Source organism: Sus scrofa, chromosome 2 (genome assembly GCF_000003025.6).
Source record: "Sus scrofa isolate TJ Tabasco breed Duroc chromosome 2, Sscrofa11.1, whole genome shotgun sequence".
In the NCBI taxonomy this organism is placed as follows: Eukaryota; Metazoa; Chordata; class Mammalia; order Artiodactyla; family Suidae; genus Sus; species Sus scrofa.
The window spans coordinates 4,909,893-4,928,920 of record NC_010444.4 but is presented as its reverse complement, the minus strand read 5'-3'; the positions used below and the strand labels follow the sequence as shown (position 1 = coordinate 4,928,920).

Genomic DNA, 19,028 nt, shown 5'->3' with positions numbered 1-19,028 from the left:
GTGAAGTGACCAGATTTAGGTTCTTCTCGCCCTGACCTCCTGGGAGTCTAGAGCAGGGATGACAGACATGGCCAGCATGTCCACAACCTACTCCTGTGCCTTAGCAGACATTACTGATCAATTTCCTTCTAGGAGTCTAGTGTAGCATGTGAACAACCCTCTCCTGTGCCCATTGCAGACATCCCTAATCAACCGTTGTGCACCTTCCTTATTGATCCCACACACATCATCAGAGTCCTTGTAAATAACACACATCAGGCAAACACCACCAACTGGCCAGATCTGAGGTCAAGATCAGATCACTTCAGGTCAGACACACCCAGCTCCCCAAACCAGATGTGACAGAAGCCGCTAAAATCACTCTGTATTTTGGAAATTTAATTACAGATCTGACACAAGGGTGTCCTTTCTAACCATCAGAGCGGCTCAGCCTTGGGAGTGAGTCCTTTGACACCAGATGTATTCAAGCAGAGGGTCAAAAAATCTGTCAGGAGGCTGTAGGGAGGACTTTGACCCTGAAAGGGGCTGGACCAGTGGTCCAGAGGTCCTGCCTGGCCAGGGGTCTGTTCAGACAGAGCCCCAGATCTTTGTGCACCTGCCTTTGAGGGACAACTGAGCATCTGGGCAGCAGCAGGACAGGGTGGGGGGGCCCGAGGGGGTGGGCCCTGAAGGTGGGCAGGGTGCTTACAGAATGCTGCATCTCTGGTTGCCCATGGCCCAGCTGATCACCTGCTGGTTCCAGCCAGAATAGGGCGGGTAGCGGATTTCATTGAGCTTCTCCAGGTCTGAGTGGGCGAGCAGGCAGGCGCGGTGGTGGGAGAAGGTATCGAAGGAGAACTCGCCATGATATCTTCCCATGCCGCTGTTGCCTGCAAGTGCACAGAAGTGAGGGCCCGAGGCCAGGCAGCCCATCCTCAGCAGCCACCCACGGCCCGCCAGGGAGCTCAGGGAAAATCAGGCTATTCTGAGAGCCAGTTTCCAGGTAGGGGAACCGAGGCCTTCAGCATGAAGGCAAAACTGGGTCTTCTTGGGTCTGGGTACCAAACTGGGCTTCCCTGACAGTTGGAGGGGGACGGGAAGGGCGGGCAGAGCTCACCGACGCCCCCCAGGGGCAGGGACGGCAAAGTTAAGTAGATGAAGCCATCGTTGCCTCCAAAGGTACCGCTGCTGGTCCGGTCCAGCATCTGGTTTATTACCTGGCAGGAGGGGAGGGGGATAGGCTGTCACTCTACCAGGAGCGGAAGAGCCTCCCCAGTTTCCATCCTCTGCTGAGCAGGTGTCACCCTTCTGATCATGCAGAGGGGAGCCCCTGGCCGTGAGAAGCAGTAGGAGGGTCATAAGCTGCAGTAGCCTGCAGACTCCCCGGCGGCCACCCTGGCTCTACCTGTCAGGTCCCAGCTTCCCTTGGGCTCCATCCCCCTTCATGGGTTTTGCTCACCCACACGGAGCTTCGGCACGATTTAGGAAAAGTGTGGGCTGTCTGGACAGGCCAGGTAGAAAGGGCACCTCCTCATCTGGGCAGAAGCTGCCCTGACCAGTGCAGGCAGCTGGCCAGCCATGTGTTAGCAGGTTCTTGGCACTGCCCAAGCCCCCTCTGCCAGACCCCTGTGTACAGGGAGCCGTTGTCCTGGTGGCCTGGTCTGTAGTCACACTGGAGGCGTCTGCTGCCCTGACACTCCTAGGTGGCCGGGGAAGGGGGTGTGACTTGTCTCAACTTTTGGTCTCTCTGCTGCCGCCCCCGCTGTCCAGCCCCACCTGGCTGTTGTTGGAGAAGGCGTACAGCGCCAGGGGCTTCTCCCGCCGGTTGATGAAGTCGATGGCCTCGTCCAGGCCCCTCACGTTCAGAATGGGCAGGATGGGCCCGAAGATCTCCTCCTGCATCACCGGCTCCGTCTCCTGCACGTCCACCAGCACCGTGGGGGCTGCCCGGGCACAGGCGACGCCTCAGCCCCAGGGCCGGGGCCTCGGGCAGGGCCCAGGCAGCCCGGGCTCCAGGCTCAGGGAGGTTCGAGGGAAGCGAGTCTCCCCACCGCCCCCGAGAAGGGGCCCTGAGGAGCTCCCCAGCAGGACCGGGGCCCGTGGGGCCAGAGAACCACTCAGCCGTGGTCTTACAGAGCCGGGAGTGTGAGGGCCCAGGCCCCAGCCTGCTGGCGGCCGCAGCGTGGCCCTCGGAGCCGTGCGGCCCAGGAGACGGGCTGCTTGGTTCACGGCACAGCACCTGCTCGGGATGGGCCGCGGGAGTTTAGAACCGGGAATCGCGGGCTCAGAGGACCTGGGGTCGCAGCCCTGGGGAGCCACAGATCGAGGGACAGAGTTTGGACTCTGAGCTCTCGGGAGCCCTGGGAGTCTGGGGTCTGAGCTCGGAGAATCCAGAGCCTGAGCCAGAGTGTGGAGTCCAGGGGTCACGGTCTCAGGCCACAGCAGCCTGGAACATGGGTCACAGAGCCGTGGACCAGGCTGGGCTCTAGCCGTGGGGTGGCGGGAGCCTCGGGGCCAGAGGTTTCAGGCCCAGCCCGGACTTGGGGCGCGAGTGCGGCTTCCCGCGTGGAGGGGCCTCAGCGGGGTGGGCGGGCGGGGAGGGCCCGACTCACCGATGTAGCGATCGCTGTCGTCACTCTGGCCGCCGATGGCCACGCGGCCACAGCTCAGCAGGCCCTGCAGCCGCTGGAAATGTTTGTGGTTGATGATGCGGCCCAGGTCGGGGGAGGCCCGGGGGTCGTCGCCATAGAAACGGGTGATGGCGCTTTGCAGGGCGGGCAGCAGCCGCGCCTGTGTTTCTGGGCTGCACAGGATGTAGTCGGGGGCCACGCAGGTCTGGCCGGTGTTGAGATAGCGGAACAAGGCCACGCGGTTGGCCACGGTCTGGGGGTCACAGTTGTCGTCCACGTAACAGGGGTTCTTGCCCCCCAGCTCCAGCGTGACGGGCGTCAGGTGCTTGGCGGCAGCAGTCATGACAATCTTGCCAACTCGAGGGCTCCCTGGGGACATGGGAGTTGACCCCACCTTCAGCTAGCCTTGGCTGGATGGTTCAGGCGCCACCTTCCTGGCCCATCCTGGTCCACCCACTGGGATCTGTCTCTGGCCCGCCTGCCCCAGGATCCCACCCTGCCTGGGTGGATTGCCCCCTGGGATGCTCCCCACACTGGCCACCACCTCCTCCTTCCATGGCCTTCCCCGTCCTGTTCTCCAGTGTCCCTTCTCCCCCAGGACACTGGCCGGAGCCACCCTCACCTGTGAAGAAGATGTAGTCAAACTTGTGCTCCAGCAGCTGTCCTGTCTCCTCGGGGCCACCCAGCACCACGGCAAAGCAGCTCTGCAATGGGGGATGAGAGACGGCTCAGGGGCCGCTGCAGGACTCTTGCTGCAGGGGCGGGGTTGTGGGAAGAGGGCGTTGAAGGGGCAGGTCCACCCTCACCTGGTCCAGGTATCGGGGCAGCACCTCGGCCAGGACCTTCTCAGTGCTCTTGCTGATCTCCGAGGGCTTCAGCACCACGCAGTTCCCTGGGGGGCGGGGCAGGGGGAGGGGAAGCTGCAGCAGGTGCAGCCTCTCCCGCCTCCATCAGGTCCTCACACCTGCACAGCAGGTGCCCCCCGCCCCCGCCCCCTTCAGGTGAAGAATACGGCTCGGACCCTGGACCACACAGCCCGGGGGTGGTGGGCAGGTGGGAACCAGCCTTCTTAGCCACCTGGGGCTGGCTTCCCCCTCCTCCCTGGCTCTGAGGGTGGCTGTGAGACCTTGAGGCTGGGGGCGGGGGGATGGGCAGGGGGGCAGGAGGTGGAGGCGCCCACTCACCTGCGGCGAGGGCGCCCACCAGGGGCATCAGAGTCAGGTTCACAGGGTAGTTCCAGGGGGCGATGATGAGCACCAGGCCGAAGGGCTCCTTCCGGATGAAGGCCGAGTCCAGCTGAGTGAACTGGGGTATAGGATGGATGGATGCTGAGGCCCCGAGAGCATTGTCCCAGAGCCCATTGCCCCAGAGTCCTCAAGCCTCCTTGAGGGCAGTGGAGTCCCCACGAGGAGACAGAGGACACCCTGGGCCTGGGCTGAGCGGCCCTGGGCTGCGCCCCCTCCCCGCCGAGCTCACCAGGTTCTTGGCCACTGGCTTGTCCTTCGTCCAGGTGTGCAGGTTCTTGAGGGCCAGGTCGACCTCATTCTGGCAGAGGAGGATCTCACACATGTCCCCCTCAAAGGCCGACTGCGGGGGAGGCGGGATTCGGGAGTCAGGGAGGTGCTCTAGTCGTTAGGTCCCTGAGAGTCCCCAAGGAGGGAAGGCCAGAGCCCGGGCGCCCCCCTGGGAGCTGCACCGTGAGCAGCAAGGAGCTGGGGTCCTGGGCTCCCGTCCCAGCGCTGCCACTTCCCGGCTGTGGGACCTTGGGCAAGCGACTTAACCCCCATGCGCCTCAGTTTCCCGTGTGGTGACGTGGGGACTGCAATCGAACCTGCCTCCCAGGTTGGCTGAGGTGAGGCTGTAGAATGCCTGCCGTGCTGGGCTGCAGGCCAGGGAAGGGTCTGCTAAATAAGCACGGACAGAACTGGGGACACGGCCGCTCCGCCCCTGCCCACCCACCTTGCGCAAGTCCTGCGCCAGCGCCTCCTGCAGAAGCTGCTTGTTCTCTTGCAGGAAGCGGCCCAGGCCCTTCAACTGGGTGGCCCGGAACTCGACCGGCCGCGTGCGCCCCGAGCTGAAGGCCTCCCGCAGTCGCTGCAGTGTGTCCGCGAAGGGGTCCATCCTGCCAGGCGGGGGCGGGGGGGGGGGAGAGGGAGGCAGCGTTGGCCAGGGCGCCCCCACCTCCCCAGGCCCTCTCCACTGTCCCTGCCTGCACCTGTGTGGGTCCATGGACACCCCCACGGGGACTGCGAGGGTTCCTTTTCTCAGAGGCTACAGAGCTTTCATGGTGACTGATAGGGAAACAGGCCGGGGTGTGCCACGGGTCCCGGGAGTGCGAGGATGCCCCAGTGTGCCCTGGGGAGGTGGTCCTGGAACAGGGTCTCAAAGCAAGGAGCAAAGTGGAGCTTTGCAGCTGGCGGGGTGAAGAGGCTGGCGGTGCAGCTGACGGTCCGGGGCCTGGAAGCTAGCTGGGCTTCAGCCTGCCACCCAAGGGAACCCCAGTGGGGCCAAGAGGTGTGGGGCCTGGGAGAGAGAAAGAACCAGCAGGGCTTCTAGGGGAGAGGACTGCCTGTAGAAAGGGGTCTGAGTGCCCCAACGAGGGCCACAGGACCGTACGTGTCACCTCCTTGTGTCTCTGTCACTGTCTCTATCTCTCTGTGTGTCTTTGTGTGTGTGTCTCTCTCTCTGTGTTTCTGTGTGTCTCTATGTCTCTTTATGTGTGTGTGTCTCTGCCTCTCTGTGTGTCTCTGTCTCTGTGTGTCTCTGTCTCTCTGTGTGTCTGTCTCTGTGTGCCTCTGTCTCTGTGTTTCTCTGTGTCTCTGTCTCTGTGTGTGTACATGGGCCATCCTCAGCCTTCGGCAGCATCTCACAGGCCTGACCCTGACCTCTGCCCCAGAGTGTTGGCCATGGAGTGAGACTGGGCATGGGGCACCCCGCAGGCCAGGGCCCCACCAGCAACTCCTCTGCTCTGGGGGACTGGGCAGGTCACTCTTCTCCGAGCCTTAGCCTCCTCATCTGGAAGGTGGGCACAGCACCCGTTGAGCCATCCGACCCTCAACAGACCTTGGCTGCAGCAGTGACACGGCTCAGGGGGCCACCCCAGCTGAGAAATATGGGCAGCCAGGACAGGGGCTGGGCACGTTCCCAGGGAGCACCTGCAGACACACCCTTGGTCCCGTGCCGGGGAGGCCGCCATTCCCGGCCCTGTCCTTTTCGCCCCCAGGTATGCCACCGCCTGGGGAGGACGCGGCTGCAGAAAGTGTTTCCGCCATGTCCGGCCCTCATCTTGGGCTGGAAGGGGACCCAAGCTGTGCCCTCCCACAGCCAGGCCTGGGGGTGGTCCCACCTAGACCCCTGCCCCACATTGCAGGGGCCAAGGACCGTTTCTGCCTGAGTGCATCCTGGTTGGGGTTGCTCTGGGCCCAGCTCTGCCCACCAGCACTGTCCACCCTCAGTGCAGGGCTGCCCAGAGCCCCTTCCAGTCCCAGGCTGCCCCAAAGCTCTGCCTGCAGTGCCAGCCTCTCCTGCCTCACCCAGCGTCCCTGCCTGGGGTTCAAGGGCTGCAGGTGCTGCCAGCCCTGCTCTAACTTCATCCCTTAGAGCCGCTCTAGGGCTGAACGTCCGCCCTGAGTCAAGGTCCGGAGTGGAGGTGGGCTCTGGCACCCATGTGTCCTGGGGTCTGTCCTGGGACCCTGGTCCCAGCTCCATCACAACTTCCCCAGGTGAGGCAAGCAGGGCAGGGATTCCCTGCCTTTCTCAACGTCACTGTCCTCACAGTGCACACCTGGATAGCCTGGGGACAGCCTGGGGCTGAGTTTATTTGAGGACAAATCCCCAGGCCTCGTCTCCACCCATCAGCGAGGGAGTGGACGGCTGGATGAGCGCTGAGATCAGCAGCATCCTCAGGGAGGGATGGAGCTGGCCCGCGGGCTCCTGCTCCCCATCCCAGGGGCTTCCTTGCCTGGCCTGCCCGCTGCAGGGCCGCGGGGACCCAGGTCCGGTTGAGGTGGGGCTGACCAGGGACCCCTGGCTGCCGACCAGGCGAGCCTGGAACTCACAGTCTAGACGTGGAACAATAATGACATTGACAATAATGACGCTGACAATGTCATTACAATCAGGAATTGGTGCCGCAGGCTTTGTGAGAGGCTGGCGGCAGATCCCACCGGCAGCTCTGCCTGTAAGGGGCAGGGGCAGAGGCATGTGTCGGGATGAGGGGCCAGCACATGCCGAGGCCTGGGGCGGGGGCCAGACTGTGAGAAATAAGATGCAGCCGGCAGGTTGGGGCCTGACAGGACCTTTGCATGGGGAGTTGGGAGCTAGAGCACGGGCAGCGGCACAACACAGAACCCAGGCTGGAGGGGAAGCAGAGCTGGCACCTGGGGCCACATGCTCAGTGGGCATTGTCTCCTTCAGACCTCAAAGGTCTTTTTTTTTTTTAAGAGCCATGCCCGAGGCTTATGGAAGGTCCCAGGCTAGGGGTCAAATTGGAACTGCAGCTGCCGGCCTATACCACAGCCACAGCAACACCAGATCCGACTGTGACCTACAGCAGAGCTCACGGCAACGCCGGATCCTTAACCCACTGAGCAGGGTCAGGGATCGAACCCTTGTCCTCGTGGATACTAGTCAGGTTCATTTCTGCTGCGCCACCACAGGAATTCCTCAAAGGACTTTTTATGACCTGGTGATAAGGATGCGGACACCGAGGCTCCGAAGGACAGCTGGACTTGTCCTCCTCGCAGCTGCTGTGTGGCGGCTGTCATCTTGGTCCCCGTGGCCCCTCCCCCCCCAGCACCCATGTGCGCCCTGTGCCTTTTACCGACGTCTCAGCATCTTTCTGTACCTTTCAGATGTTCTGCAGTGAGAATGTGATACTTCCAGAACCAGAAATGAACAGCAGGTGCTGCTTCTACAACCTAAACCCAGAGATCCAGCTCTGGCTTCACCTGCCAAGAAGCCCGCCTCTTCCCGGGTCCCAGCTCCCCTCCATCCCAACCACCATCACAGCATGGATGACCCCTGGCTGGTTCCTGTCTGTCTACACAAGGCCTCCTCCCCCAGCCTGGGAAGCCTCCACTCACCCCGCCGGGGGCCCGGCCAGCACATGGGTGGGGTTGGGGTACAGGAGGAAGCGGGCCACGAGGCTCACACAGGATAACTGGCCGGAGACCAGGCAGTGCAGCCAGGGCAGGACAGAGCCATCTCTCTGCTCTGCTCTGAGCCAGGCCCCCGGCCCCCACCCCCCGCGCCGCCCAACCCCATGCCCCTGGTCCTTGCCCCGGGCCCCACATACCCCAGTGTGGGCTCCGACCCTGGATCCTGTGCAGAGCCTTTGCCCCCTTTGCCTGACATTCTGCGTCCAGATATTCCGACTATGGTCCTGGCCCAAGTCTCTCCGCAGCCTCTCAGGCTGCCAAGCCTCCCGGGGGCCTGAGCAGCTGCTGGCCCCCACCAGATGCCCGGTGCCCACGCTGGCAGTGGAGTGACACCAGGAGTGACCCAACTCTCCAGCTGGCCTGATGCCTCTCTTGCCTCACCCACCCTCGCACAGCTGGCCCGAGGAACAGGTCCGGCAACTTCCAGGTTGCACCTTACTTCCTGGGAAGGGCTGGCAGAAAGTTATCTGATGAGCGACAAAACAAGTTTACAAGAAGAAAGTATCAGTGGGGCCCTGGCCGCCTCTATCTGGGTCCTTGCACCGAATCCTTACGTCTGCCCCACCCCCGCCAGCCCCACCCCGCAGGCCTCCTTCGTTTGCACCCTCCTGAAGTGCCCCATTGGCATCCTCCGAGCAGAGGAAGGGGCCCTGGCGGCTGCAGAGAGAGCCTGGATGGGCTGGGGCACCATGGCTGCAGGGCAGTGCTCCGTTCCTCTTTTACTTTATTTACTGTGTGACCCTGGGCAAGTTACTTAACCTCCCTGAGCCTCCCTGAGGTAACAAACTATTGCACGTAATTGTCATGGTTCTTGAAAAGATCCCGCAGGATGATGCAAGAACAGACGAGACAGATCAAGCTCCTGACACAGAGTCAGGGCTCCCAAATGTTGGCTATGAATCCTCCCATGAGTATTTCTCAAGCACCTGCTAGATTCTGGGAAGCAAAAGAATGAGCCAAGGCCCCACCGCCATCTCGCATGTGTGCTCTGGCCCCGTCCCTCCCCCCCAGATCTGTCCCCAGGGACCAAGATCACCCACCGCTGAAGGCTGTGGAGAGCGGTTCCAGGCAGCGTGAAGGAATCTGATTCTGCCCTGGGCGGAAGGCATCTGAGGTCATCTGTGGTTGAGACTGGAAACAGGACAGCAGGAGCCACATAAGACACCAGAAGGGAACTCAAGTCTGGCGAGACCAGCCTAAGAGCAGGGGGTGGGGCGAGGCAGCTGAAGGAGCCACCTCCCAGGAACCGTGGGTTTATACTTCAGATGGGCGAGTTATATTTCAGCAGAGCTGTTCAAACTAAATGGACCAGCAAGAAGCCTGAAGAGCCCATGAGCAGGTGAAAATGTGCTGAACCTCTACGGCAACTGAAAAATGCAAAAGAAGGAGTTCCCGTCATAGCGCAGCGGTAATGAATCTGACCAGCATCCATGAGGATGCGGGTTCGGTTCGATCCCTGGCCTCACGCAGTGGGTTAAGGATCCGGTGTTGCTGTGAGCTGCGGTGTAGGTCAAAGACACGGCTTGGATCCGGCATGGCTATGGCTGTGGTGCAGGCCAGCAGCTGCAGCTTTGATTTGACCCCTAGCCTGGAAACTCCATATGTTTCAAGTGCAGCCCTAAAAATAAAGTACCAAAAAAACTTTTGTAAGATACTCAGCAAACCCATTGGATCAGGGGGCTGCCCTAACAAACGACCACAACCGTGGTAGCCGCAGACATCAGAGAGTGACTGTCTCATGATCTTGGGGGACAGAAGTCCAACACCCAGGTGCCAGCAGGCTGTGGCCCCGGCCCTGGAGGCCCTGGAGGAGGATGGCCAGGCCTCTTCAGCATCTGTGGCTGCTGGCACTCACTGGCTCCTGCCGCAGTCCTCCCCTCTCTGCCTGTGTCCTCCCTGGCCTTCACCATGTCTCTTATTGTGACACTTGTGACTGGATTTGGGGCCCAGTGGATAAGACAAGATAATTTCTTCACCTCAAAATCCTTCACTTACTCACATCTGTGAATGCCGTTTTTCTTTCTTTTCTTTTGACAGCTGCACCTGCAGCACATGGAAGTTCCTCGGGCTAGGGGTGGAATCGGAGCCGTAGCTGCTGGCCTATGCCACAGCCACAGCAATGCCAGATCCTTAACCCACTAAGCAAGGCCAGGGATCGAACCTGCATCCTCATGGAGACTATGTTGGGTTCTTAACCCGTGAGTCACAGTGGGAACTCCAAGACGCTTTTTCTTAAGAAGACCTCATTCACAGAAGGTTGGGGGGGTGGACGTATTTTGGGGAGCCATTATCAGCATACCATGGGGAGCAAAAGCCACTTGCTTTGTCACCCCTGGTGACCTTGGACCATGACTCCCAGAAAAATGAACTCAAATTGTCAAGAAAAATGCACTGCTCAGCTGAGAGGCGGGACCTGGCTGAGAACCAGCCCTGAGGCAGGTCCTGAGGGAGGAATGCTACACCAGCGGCCAAACACTCCAGAGGCTGCCGAAATGCTGAGCAGAGCAAGGCTGTGGCGGGCGGGGGCGCCTCTGAGCTGAGTCCTGGGGGACAGATGACCAGAACCTGCAGCCATGCGGTGGTCAGACACGGAGGCAAAGATCCAGTTGCAGAAGAAGACGATGGTCAGGGCCAGGGTGGGGCGAAGGGGAGGCAGGGGTCGGGCCACAAGCACCCACCCACGGAGGGTTCCAGCAGGTGGTACCCTCAAACTGCCGCCTTTGGGAGGGAAGAGGGGCAGGGAGACAGCTGGAGCCCACAAGGGTCGTCCAGGCAAAGCACTGAGCTTGGGCGAGGGGGTCCATGTGGGGGCGGGGGATGAGCTCTGCCTGCAGCACTTGGAGGCCTTCCGCTGGATTCAGGGATTGGACCGGGGAGCAGGAGAGGACGGAATAAGGGGGCCGTGCAGGTTTCAGCTGAAGCAAAGGGTGGCTGGATGGGCACCTGCCATTTCCTGAGAAGAAGGTCAGGGAGGAGCCAGGCTGAGGCGGGCAGGGACAGGAGTCGCGGGCTCAGGGTCAGGGCCGGCTGATGCATGAATGTGGGATCCATCGTCTCCAAGGGTCACCTTCAGGGACATGGGACTGGGAGAGGTCACTCGTGTGTCTGGGAAGAAAGGAGTTACGAGGAATGGCAGTCTATAGGACGGGGGGAGAGCAAAGGGGCAGCCAGGGACACAGTAGGACAGGACAAAAAGGAACCCCTCGCCACGCCTGGGCAAACGTCGTTGAAGTTGAGACATGGGAGAGAAGCCACAGCTGAAAGCGGGTGGACCAGAAGGAAAGGAGATTGGTCGCCGCAGACCCCGGAGGAGCAGAACGAGGAAAGCCTGGCTCCCCGGATTCGCTAGGTCTGGGCGGGGCCGGAAATCACGAGTTCCCAGCATGCTCTGGGTTTCCGGGAGCACTCGGGGCGGCTCGGCCCTGCTCGCAGCAGCAGCCTAAGTTGTGGGGGGCAGTCCTGTGCTTTGTAGGGTGTTTAGCAGCCCCCCCCCCCCGCTCGTCTCTACCCACTCCGGGCTGCTGGCACCTCCCCTGTTGTGACAACCCAAACTGTCTCTAGTCACTGCCAAGTGTCCCCAGGGGAACGTCATCGTCCCCCCCGCCCCCACTGAGAGCCACAGTCCTGGATGATTCTTTGAAGTTCTTCTGCTCCAGGGAAGCGGGGGTGGGGGGGTGACTGCGGGGCGGGGGGGGGTGACTGCGGGGCGGGGGGTGGTGACTGAGGGGCAGGGCGGGGTTGAGGGGGGAGGTCCGGGGGTGCACCGGGTGCTGCGGGGGTGGGGAGGGTGATCCTGGCGGGGAGCCCTCGGTGGGGATGTCAGAGGGGGTGGCTCATGGGGTGTGGGGCGGGAATGTGCAGAGCTGGAGGTGGGAGAATGAGGGACGATGGGGTGGGGGGTGGGAGGGATGGGCAGTGACAAATCCCAGCACAGAGCAGCAGACCTTGGTCTGGGCCAGGACCTCCCAGCGAGCCCTGACGGACTCCTGCGGCCTAAATGATGTCTCCTCAAGTTCACGTGTTGATGCTCTAATCCCCAGTGGGTGGTGTTTGGAGGCGAGCCTTTGGGAGATGATTAGGGTTAGACGAGGGCGTGGGGGTGGGGCTCCCGTGGTGGCATCAGTGCCCTTACAGGATGGGCCCTCAGAGAGCTTGCTGGCTCGCTCTCTGCTGTGTGAGGAAGCAGGGAGAAGACAGCCGACTGCGAGCTGGGAGAAGAGCCCTCCTGAGAAACCGACCAGCTGGTGCCTTGGCCTTGGACTTCCGGCCTCCAGGACTGCAAAAAATAAATGTCTGTGGTGCTTTGTTCCAACAGCCCAGGCTGACTAAGAAGGGACCTAGTGTGAGTCTCCACCTGGTGGGTGGGGCCTGGGAAAGGGGACCCTCTGGCCCCTCTGGTAGATGCTGGGTGCCCTGTGGGGGGTGGGGAGGTCCTTCTTGGGGAGAGAAAGCAGTGGTGCCCAGGACTCCAGGTCCCCCAATGGGACTGAACAGGTTAATTCAGGGACCTTCAAACCTCCCCTGGGATCCGAAGATTCCAGGACCCTACTCCGTGCTTCTGTCCTGGCAGGTCTGCGGTGGACCTGGCACCAGCATTTTTGTTGGTGGTGGTTTTGTCTTTTTAGGGCTGCACCTGCAGCATAGGGAGATTCCCAGGCTAGGAATCAAATTAGAGCTGTAGCTGCTGGCCACACCACAGCCACAGCAATGCCAGATCATTAACCCACTGAGCAAGGTCAGGGTTCAAACTTGCATTCTCATAGATACTAGTCAGATTCATTTCCGCTGAGCCTCGTTTTAAGTTCGACTAGAATGTATACACTTTGTATGTAAATGGTATGAGGTAGAGATCCAATTTAATTTTTTTCCAATCAAGAAAACCAATTGCTAGCATCTATAGCTGCCAAATTATCTGTACAAGTCTGTTTCTGAGCTCTCTCCTCTGTTCCATAGATGTATTTATTTCTTTGTCTTTGTATCAGTACTATACTGTCTTAAATACTATTGTTTAATAAGGAGTCTTGAAGTCTGGTGGGGCAAGTCTCCCTATGTTGCTTTTCTTCCAAATTATTTTGACTGGGAGTTCCCTTGTGGCACAGTGGGTTAAGGATCCAGTGTTGTGCTGTGGCTCGGGTTGCAGCTGTAGCATGGGTTTGATCGCTGGTCTTAGAATTTTCACATTCAGGGGACGCAGCCAAAAAAAAAAAAAAAAAAAAGAAGCCAAATTATCTTGGCTTATTCTTGGCCCATTTGTCTTCCATAGACAGAATCAGCTCATCGTGTTCCATGAAATTTTCTATTAGAGTCTTGATTGGAAGTATTTAAATTTAATAGGTCATTTTTGGTGACTCTGACATCTTTATGAATCTTCCCATTCATGAACATGGCATATTTTTCCACTGATTTAGCTCTTTGTGAATGTCTTTCAATACAATACTGTAATTTTTTCCATTATACATCTTTTGTGGGGTTTTTTGGGCCATGCCCCAGGCATGCAGAATTTCCTGCGGCCAGGGATCATACCCATGCCACAGCAGTAACCCGAGTCACAGCAGCAACAATGCTAGATCCTTAACCCTCTGAGCCACCAGGAAACTCCTCTCCCCTTTATTTTTTTTTTCCTACTACACATCTTAGGTTAGAGGCATACCTAAGTAGCTTGTTTTTATTGCTATTCTAAAAACTGCACTTTCCAGAAGTGTACAGGTGGAGTAGGAGAATGCAATTTACTTCTTGAATTAGTCTTATTTTCAGAACTAATTCTAATAATAATGAGGTTTTCATGTGAGCGAAGTTGAAATCCGTGGCAATTGATGGTTTTGCTTCCTCCTTTTCAATTTTTACACCCTATTTTGTTCTTCCTTTTTTACTGTGTAGGCTGGGACCTCTAACACATGTTGAAGCAAAGACAGTGGGAATGATTGTCTAGTTCGTGTTCTTAATGGGATTGTGGCTAACATTTCACCTTTAAGTAAGTATAATGTTTGCTATAAATTTTTGGAAGATTTCTTTACCAGGTGAAGAAAATTCCTTTATCTAGCTTAATGAAAATATTGTTGTGTTTATTTTAAATCATAAATGGATATTGGGAGTTCCTGCAGAGGCACAGTGGTTAAAGATCCGGTGTTGCCACAGCTATGGCATAGATAGGTCACAGCTGTGGCTTGGATTCAATCCCTGGCCCTGGGAAGTTCCATATGCTGCAGGTAGAGCCAAAAAAGAAAGAAATTGGAGTTCCCATCATGGCTCAATGGTAAGAAACCCAACCAGGATCCATGAAGACTAGGGTTCAATCCTAGTTTAAAAATCATTCTGTGGTTACAAAAATGAAGTGAAGGAGTTCCTGTTGTGGTGCAGCAGAAACGAATCCGACTAGGAACCATGAGGTTGCGGGTTTGATCCCTGGCCTTGCTCAGTGGGTTAAGGATCCGGTGTTGCATGAGCTGTGGTGTAGGTCGCAGACACAGCTCAGATCCCACGTTGCTGTGGCTGTGGCATACGCTGGTGGCTACAGCTCCGACTCAACCCCTAGCCTGGGAACTTCCGTGTGCCGCAGGTGCAGCCCTAAAAAGCAAAATACAAACAAACACAACTTTCTTGCGAAAAAAAGATAACCATCATTTGAGCCTTGAGCCAGTCATAATCTTTTTGCAATAGGAACATAAATGTTACTAAATCACACATCGCCGTAACAAATGTAATAATAGTGAAGGCGTTCCCGTTGTGGCGCAGTGGTTAACGAATCTGACTAGGAACCATGAGGTTGCGGGTTCGGTCCCTGCCCTTGCTCAGTGGGTTAAGGATCCGGTGTTGCCGTGAGCTGTGGTGTAGGTTGCAGACACAGCTCAGATCCCGCATTGCTGTGGCTCTGGCATAGGCCGGGGGCTACAGTTCCGATTCGACTCCTAGCCTGGGAACCTCCATATGCCACGGGAGCGGCCCAAAGAAATAGCAAAAAGACAAAAATAATAATAATAATAATGAAAAATTTTGAAATATTGTGATGACCGAAACACGAAGGAAAAAAATGGTGTTGGAAAGAGTTGCCAACTGCCTTCCTCCAGGCAGGGTTGCCACAAATTTTCAATTTGTGAAAAACGTATCACCTGTGAATGGCAATAAAGCAAGGTGTGCCTGGGTACAGCTGGCCCTTCCTGATGCCCCCAGGAAAATCCTTTCTAGATGAGGCTCCAGCCACCCTTGCTTGTGTCTCCAAGAGCCACTGAACAGCTCAGGAGGGCCACCAGCTGCCCATGGACTTCTGGTACCAAAACTGCCTGATTCACCCCACAAGCTCCACGAGAACAGTTGCTGGCCTCGGGTGGGGGCCTTACTGGAGACTGAGCTCACTGGTTGTGACCTGACTCCTGGGCTATGCTGGGGGTTGGCCATCTATAAAAGCAAAACTACAGAGTTCCTGCTGTGGGACAGTGGCTTAATCCGACTGCAGCAGCTCAGGTCACTGCAGAGGCTCAGGTTCCATCAAGGCCCAGCACAGTGGGTTAAAGGATCCAGCATTGCTGCAGCTGCAGTAGGTCATAACTGTGGCTCAGATTCAATTCCCTTCCATGTGCTGCAGGTGTGGCCATAAAAACTACTACAATTTTTAAAAATTTATTTATTATTTATTTTGTCTTTTGTCTTTTTAGGGCTGCACCCATGGCATATGGAGGTTCCCAGGCTAGGGGTCTAATGGGAGCTACAGCTGCTGGCCTACGCCACAGCCACAGCCACAGCCACAGCAACACAGGATCTGAGCCATGTCTGCGACCTACACCACAGCTCACGGCAACGCCGGATCGTTAACCCACTGAGCGAGGCCAGGGATCAAACCTGAAACCTCATGGTTCCTAGTCAGATGCATTTCTGCTGCGCCATGATAGGAACTCCTAAAACTTTTTTTTTTTTTTTTTTTTTTTTTTGTATTTTGCCATTTCTTAGGCCACTCCCGAAGCATATGGAGATTCCCAGGCTAGGGGTCGAATCGGAGCTGTCGCCACCTGCCTACGCCAGAACCACAGCAACTCAGGATCTGAGCCGCAGCTGCGACCTACACCACAGCTCACGGTGATGCCGGATCCTTAACCCACTGAGCAAGGCCAGGGATCAAACCTGCAACCTCATGGTTCCTAGTCAGATTCATTTCCACTGTGCCATGACGGGATCGCCTAAAACTTTTTTTAAATGAAAGCAAATTTACAACAGGTATTGCCTCACAACCCGTAATACACAACACACAATGATGCCGTCTGGGCAAATGTTCCATCTTTAACGACGATTATCATAAGATCTCACCTTCTCATGAGAGGCTCGTCTCCCGAACCAGACACTCAGGAAACTGACCACGTTTGCAAATGTGCTCCTGTCCTGTAAGGGATGGAGATCAGACTGAGGCAAAAGAAGGGTGTGGTTGAACACGACCCTCTAAATAGAAATCCTAAGAGGGTGCCATCTTTACTTGTATTGTCCTGCAGTGTAGACCTACCCAAGGTGCAGAATTTATTCAAAAATAGAAAATGCACAGTGGATAATTCTAATGAGAAATTCTCACAGGACAGGGGAGACTTAAAATTGGCGCACGGGGAGTTCCAGATGCTGCAGGTGAGGGCTCAAAAAAAAGGGGGGGGGGAGTTCCTGTCATGGCTCAGCAGTAACAGGCCCAACTAGTATCCATGAGGACGCAGGTTCGATCCCTGGCCTTGCTTAGTGGGTTAAGGATACAGCATTGCCATGAGCTGTGGTGTAGGTCGCAGACTCGGATTGAATCTGGTGTTGGTGTGGCTATGGTGTAGGCTGCCAGCTTCAGCTCCAATTTGATCCCTAGCTTGGGAACTTCCATATGCTTCGAGTGGGGCCCTTAAAAAACAAAAACAAAAAAAAGGTGGTCTGCCAGTAGGAGATGCTCCCATGTCCTCCTAAATATGCAGATTTGTTTTTTTTTCTTCTTTTTGGGTCCCACCTGCAGCATATGGAAGTTCCCAGGCTAGGAGGCAAATCAGAGCTGCAGTTGCTGGCCACAGCCCCAGCCATAGCCCCAGCAATGCGGGGTCCGAGCCACGTCTGCCACCTACACCACAGCTCACAGCAACACCAGATCCTTAACCCACCGAGCAAGGCCAGGCATCAAACCTGCATCCTCATGGATTCTAGTAGGGTTTGTAACCCACTGAAGCATAACGGAACTCCCTAAATATGCAGCTATTAAAGCAAGGTCCCCAAACAATGCCTATTCCAAGGCCTTCCAGGCCCTTTGACTTGAAACCATTGCCACTGCACAAGAAGGCCACTGCTCAGCGTGCTGGCTCTTCCTTCAGCATGTCCTGAGTCTAGGACAGCTCCATGCATGGGGGATCCTGCTCCGGTCTGAAATACTCAACGCACCCTCTTTTGGTCTCGGAGCCCAGCCCCTTCCGCTGGGGGACTTTGCTTATTTTCTTGAGCACTCAGCTGTGTGTTTGAAAATAAGTTTGTGTCTGATTCAGCATCTCTAGGTGTTTCTAGGAGACTCGTTATGCTCTCTTGCCTGTTGTTGAAAAGTTAAAGGCCATTACACTCTTACAGGGTAGAGTCTTGGAATCATATAGTTTTTTTGGTTTTTGTCTTTTTGCTATTTCCTGGGCCGCTCCCACGGCATATGGAGGTTCCCAGGCTAGGGGTCCAATCGGAGCCGTAGCTGCCGACCTAGGCCAGAGCCACAGCAACATGGGATCCGAGCCGCGTCTGCAACCTACACCACAGCTCACGGCAACGCCAGATCGTTAACCCACTGAGCAAGGGCAGGGACCGAACCTGCAACCTCATGGTTCCTAGTCGGATTCGTTAACCACTGCGCCACCACGGGAACTCCCGGAATCATATAGTTTTTTAAAGATCTGGGGCAGATGGACAGAATCGCAGAAGCTGAGGCCCCGGCACAGACTCTGATCATCCACACTGGAGTCTAGGCTGCCACCAGTTATCGTATCCAGAGGAGACAGTGACAAGGGGAGATGCCATCAACATCAATGTCCTACTTTACAACCAACCCTGGAGCTGCCAAGGGGTGGGACATTCGCATGTGAGGCCTGTTCAGCTGCCCCCACAAAGAGCCGGCCTGCTGAGGCTTGCCGCCACAACAGTTGCCCTGTCCTGGGTGTGTCCCTTTACGTGTGTCTGGGTGTGTGTGTGTCGTGGGGGGTGGGGGCGTCTTGTCCATGTGCCAGGAGCAGCAAGGGCTCTTCTGCTGGGGAACTCACCCTGGTGCGAGGTGTGCGATCGGAAGCCGTGCTCCTCCCTCACTCCTGGGCCCTGTTTTCCTCTGCTTGTCACCAGAGTCTTTGTCCAGTATCGAGATGTTAGAAATGACTCTGACCCGGGACAAACTGTAGACCCATGCTTATCTGTCCACCTCCCATGCCTGGCACACCCAGGGGCTCCCCGCTCTTGCAGATGAAACCCAGACCAAGCAACTAGTTGCCCCACTCCAACTGGAATTTAGCTGGGATCGTGCCAAGAGGATGTTGCCACATCTGCCATTGGAGAATTTCCCCTTCTGTGCCAGATGCTGATGGAAAGCAAAAGGGAAGGACAGGGTGAAGGAGCTTCACCCAGCCCACTGGTCCCGCCCGGTGGCCAGCCTGGACCTGCTTGTCACTGAAAGTCTGTGTATGAATTTCTGGCCCCTGTCTGAACGTAGAGGCCACCTGGGATGGGAGGGGGCTGGCCCTCACTGTAGCTGTAGCCCTTGCTGACCCCAGGAGTGCAGGACCCCGGGTCTGTCAAAATCCACTTGATGACGAGTTTATGTTGGTTCATGGCAGACCCTGCAGGGAGGTGGGAAAGTCCCTTCCCAAGGGCCCCAGATCACAGGTTTAATCGCCTTCCCTAGGCTGGGTCCTGAAAGGATGCCACCAGTTCTCAGGACAAGGGGAGGGGAGCCCAAGGAAGGACCCATTGCGTGTACCTAATGTGAATAGCTGATGTTTGTGGAGTCCCCATCATGGCTCAGTGGTTAACGAATCTGACTAGCTTCCATGAGGATGCAGGTTCGATCCCTGACCTTGCTCAGTGGGTTCAGGATTCCGCCTTGCCCTGAGCTGTGAACTGTGGTGTAGGCCGGCAGGAACAGCTCCAATTAGACCCCCTATCCTGGGAATCTCCATATGCCGCGGGTGCAGCCCTTAAAAAAAAAAAAAGCTGATGTTCGTGAAGAGCTCACTCTGTGCCAGCCCAGACGTCCTCTGTTCATGACATTCTCGGCATCTCCGTAATTTCATGGTGT

General features: G+C 57.0%; 1 protein-coding gene across 5 annotated transcripts; it reads right to left on the bottom strand.

The window, feature by feature from the left end:
- On the bottom strand, positions 362–18,798 carry LOC100522421 (aldehyde dehydrogenase family 3 member B2-like). Of its 5 annotated transcripts, XM_021082736.1 has the most exons (12): positions 18,004–18,798; positions 16,064–16,135; positions 8,809–8,899; positions 4,569–4,731; positions 4,086–4,196; positions 3,794–3,914; positions 3,416–3,501; positions 3,232–3,313; positions 2,592–2,978; positions 1,756–1,922; positions 1,097–1,196; positions 362–869 (listed from the first exon to the last, which is right to left on the bottom strand). In XM_021082736.1, exons 4-12 carry the CDS (start codon positions 4,728–4,730, stop codon positions 685–687), a joined length of 1,401 nt encoding a protein of 466 aa, XP_020938395.1. In that variant the 5' UTR covers position 4,731; positions 8,809–8,899; positions 16,064–16,135; positions 18,004–18,798; the 3' UTR covers positions 362–684. The 5 variants fall into 5 exon arrangements, with proteins under 5 accessions (XP_020938395.1, XP_020938396.1, XP_020938394.1 ...); XM_021082737.1 differs by lacking the exon at positions 18,004–18,798 and having other exon boundaries at positions 16,064–16,382; XM_021082735.1 differs by lacking the exons at positions 16,064–16,135; positions 18,004–18,798 and having other exon boundaries at positions 8,809–8,969.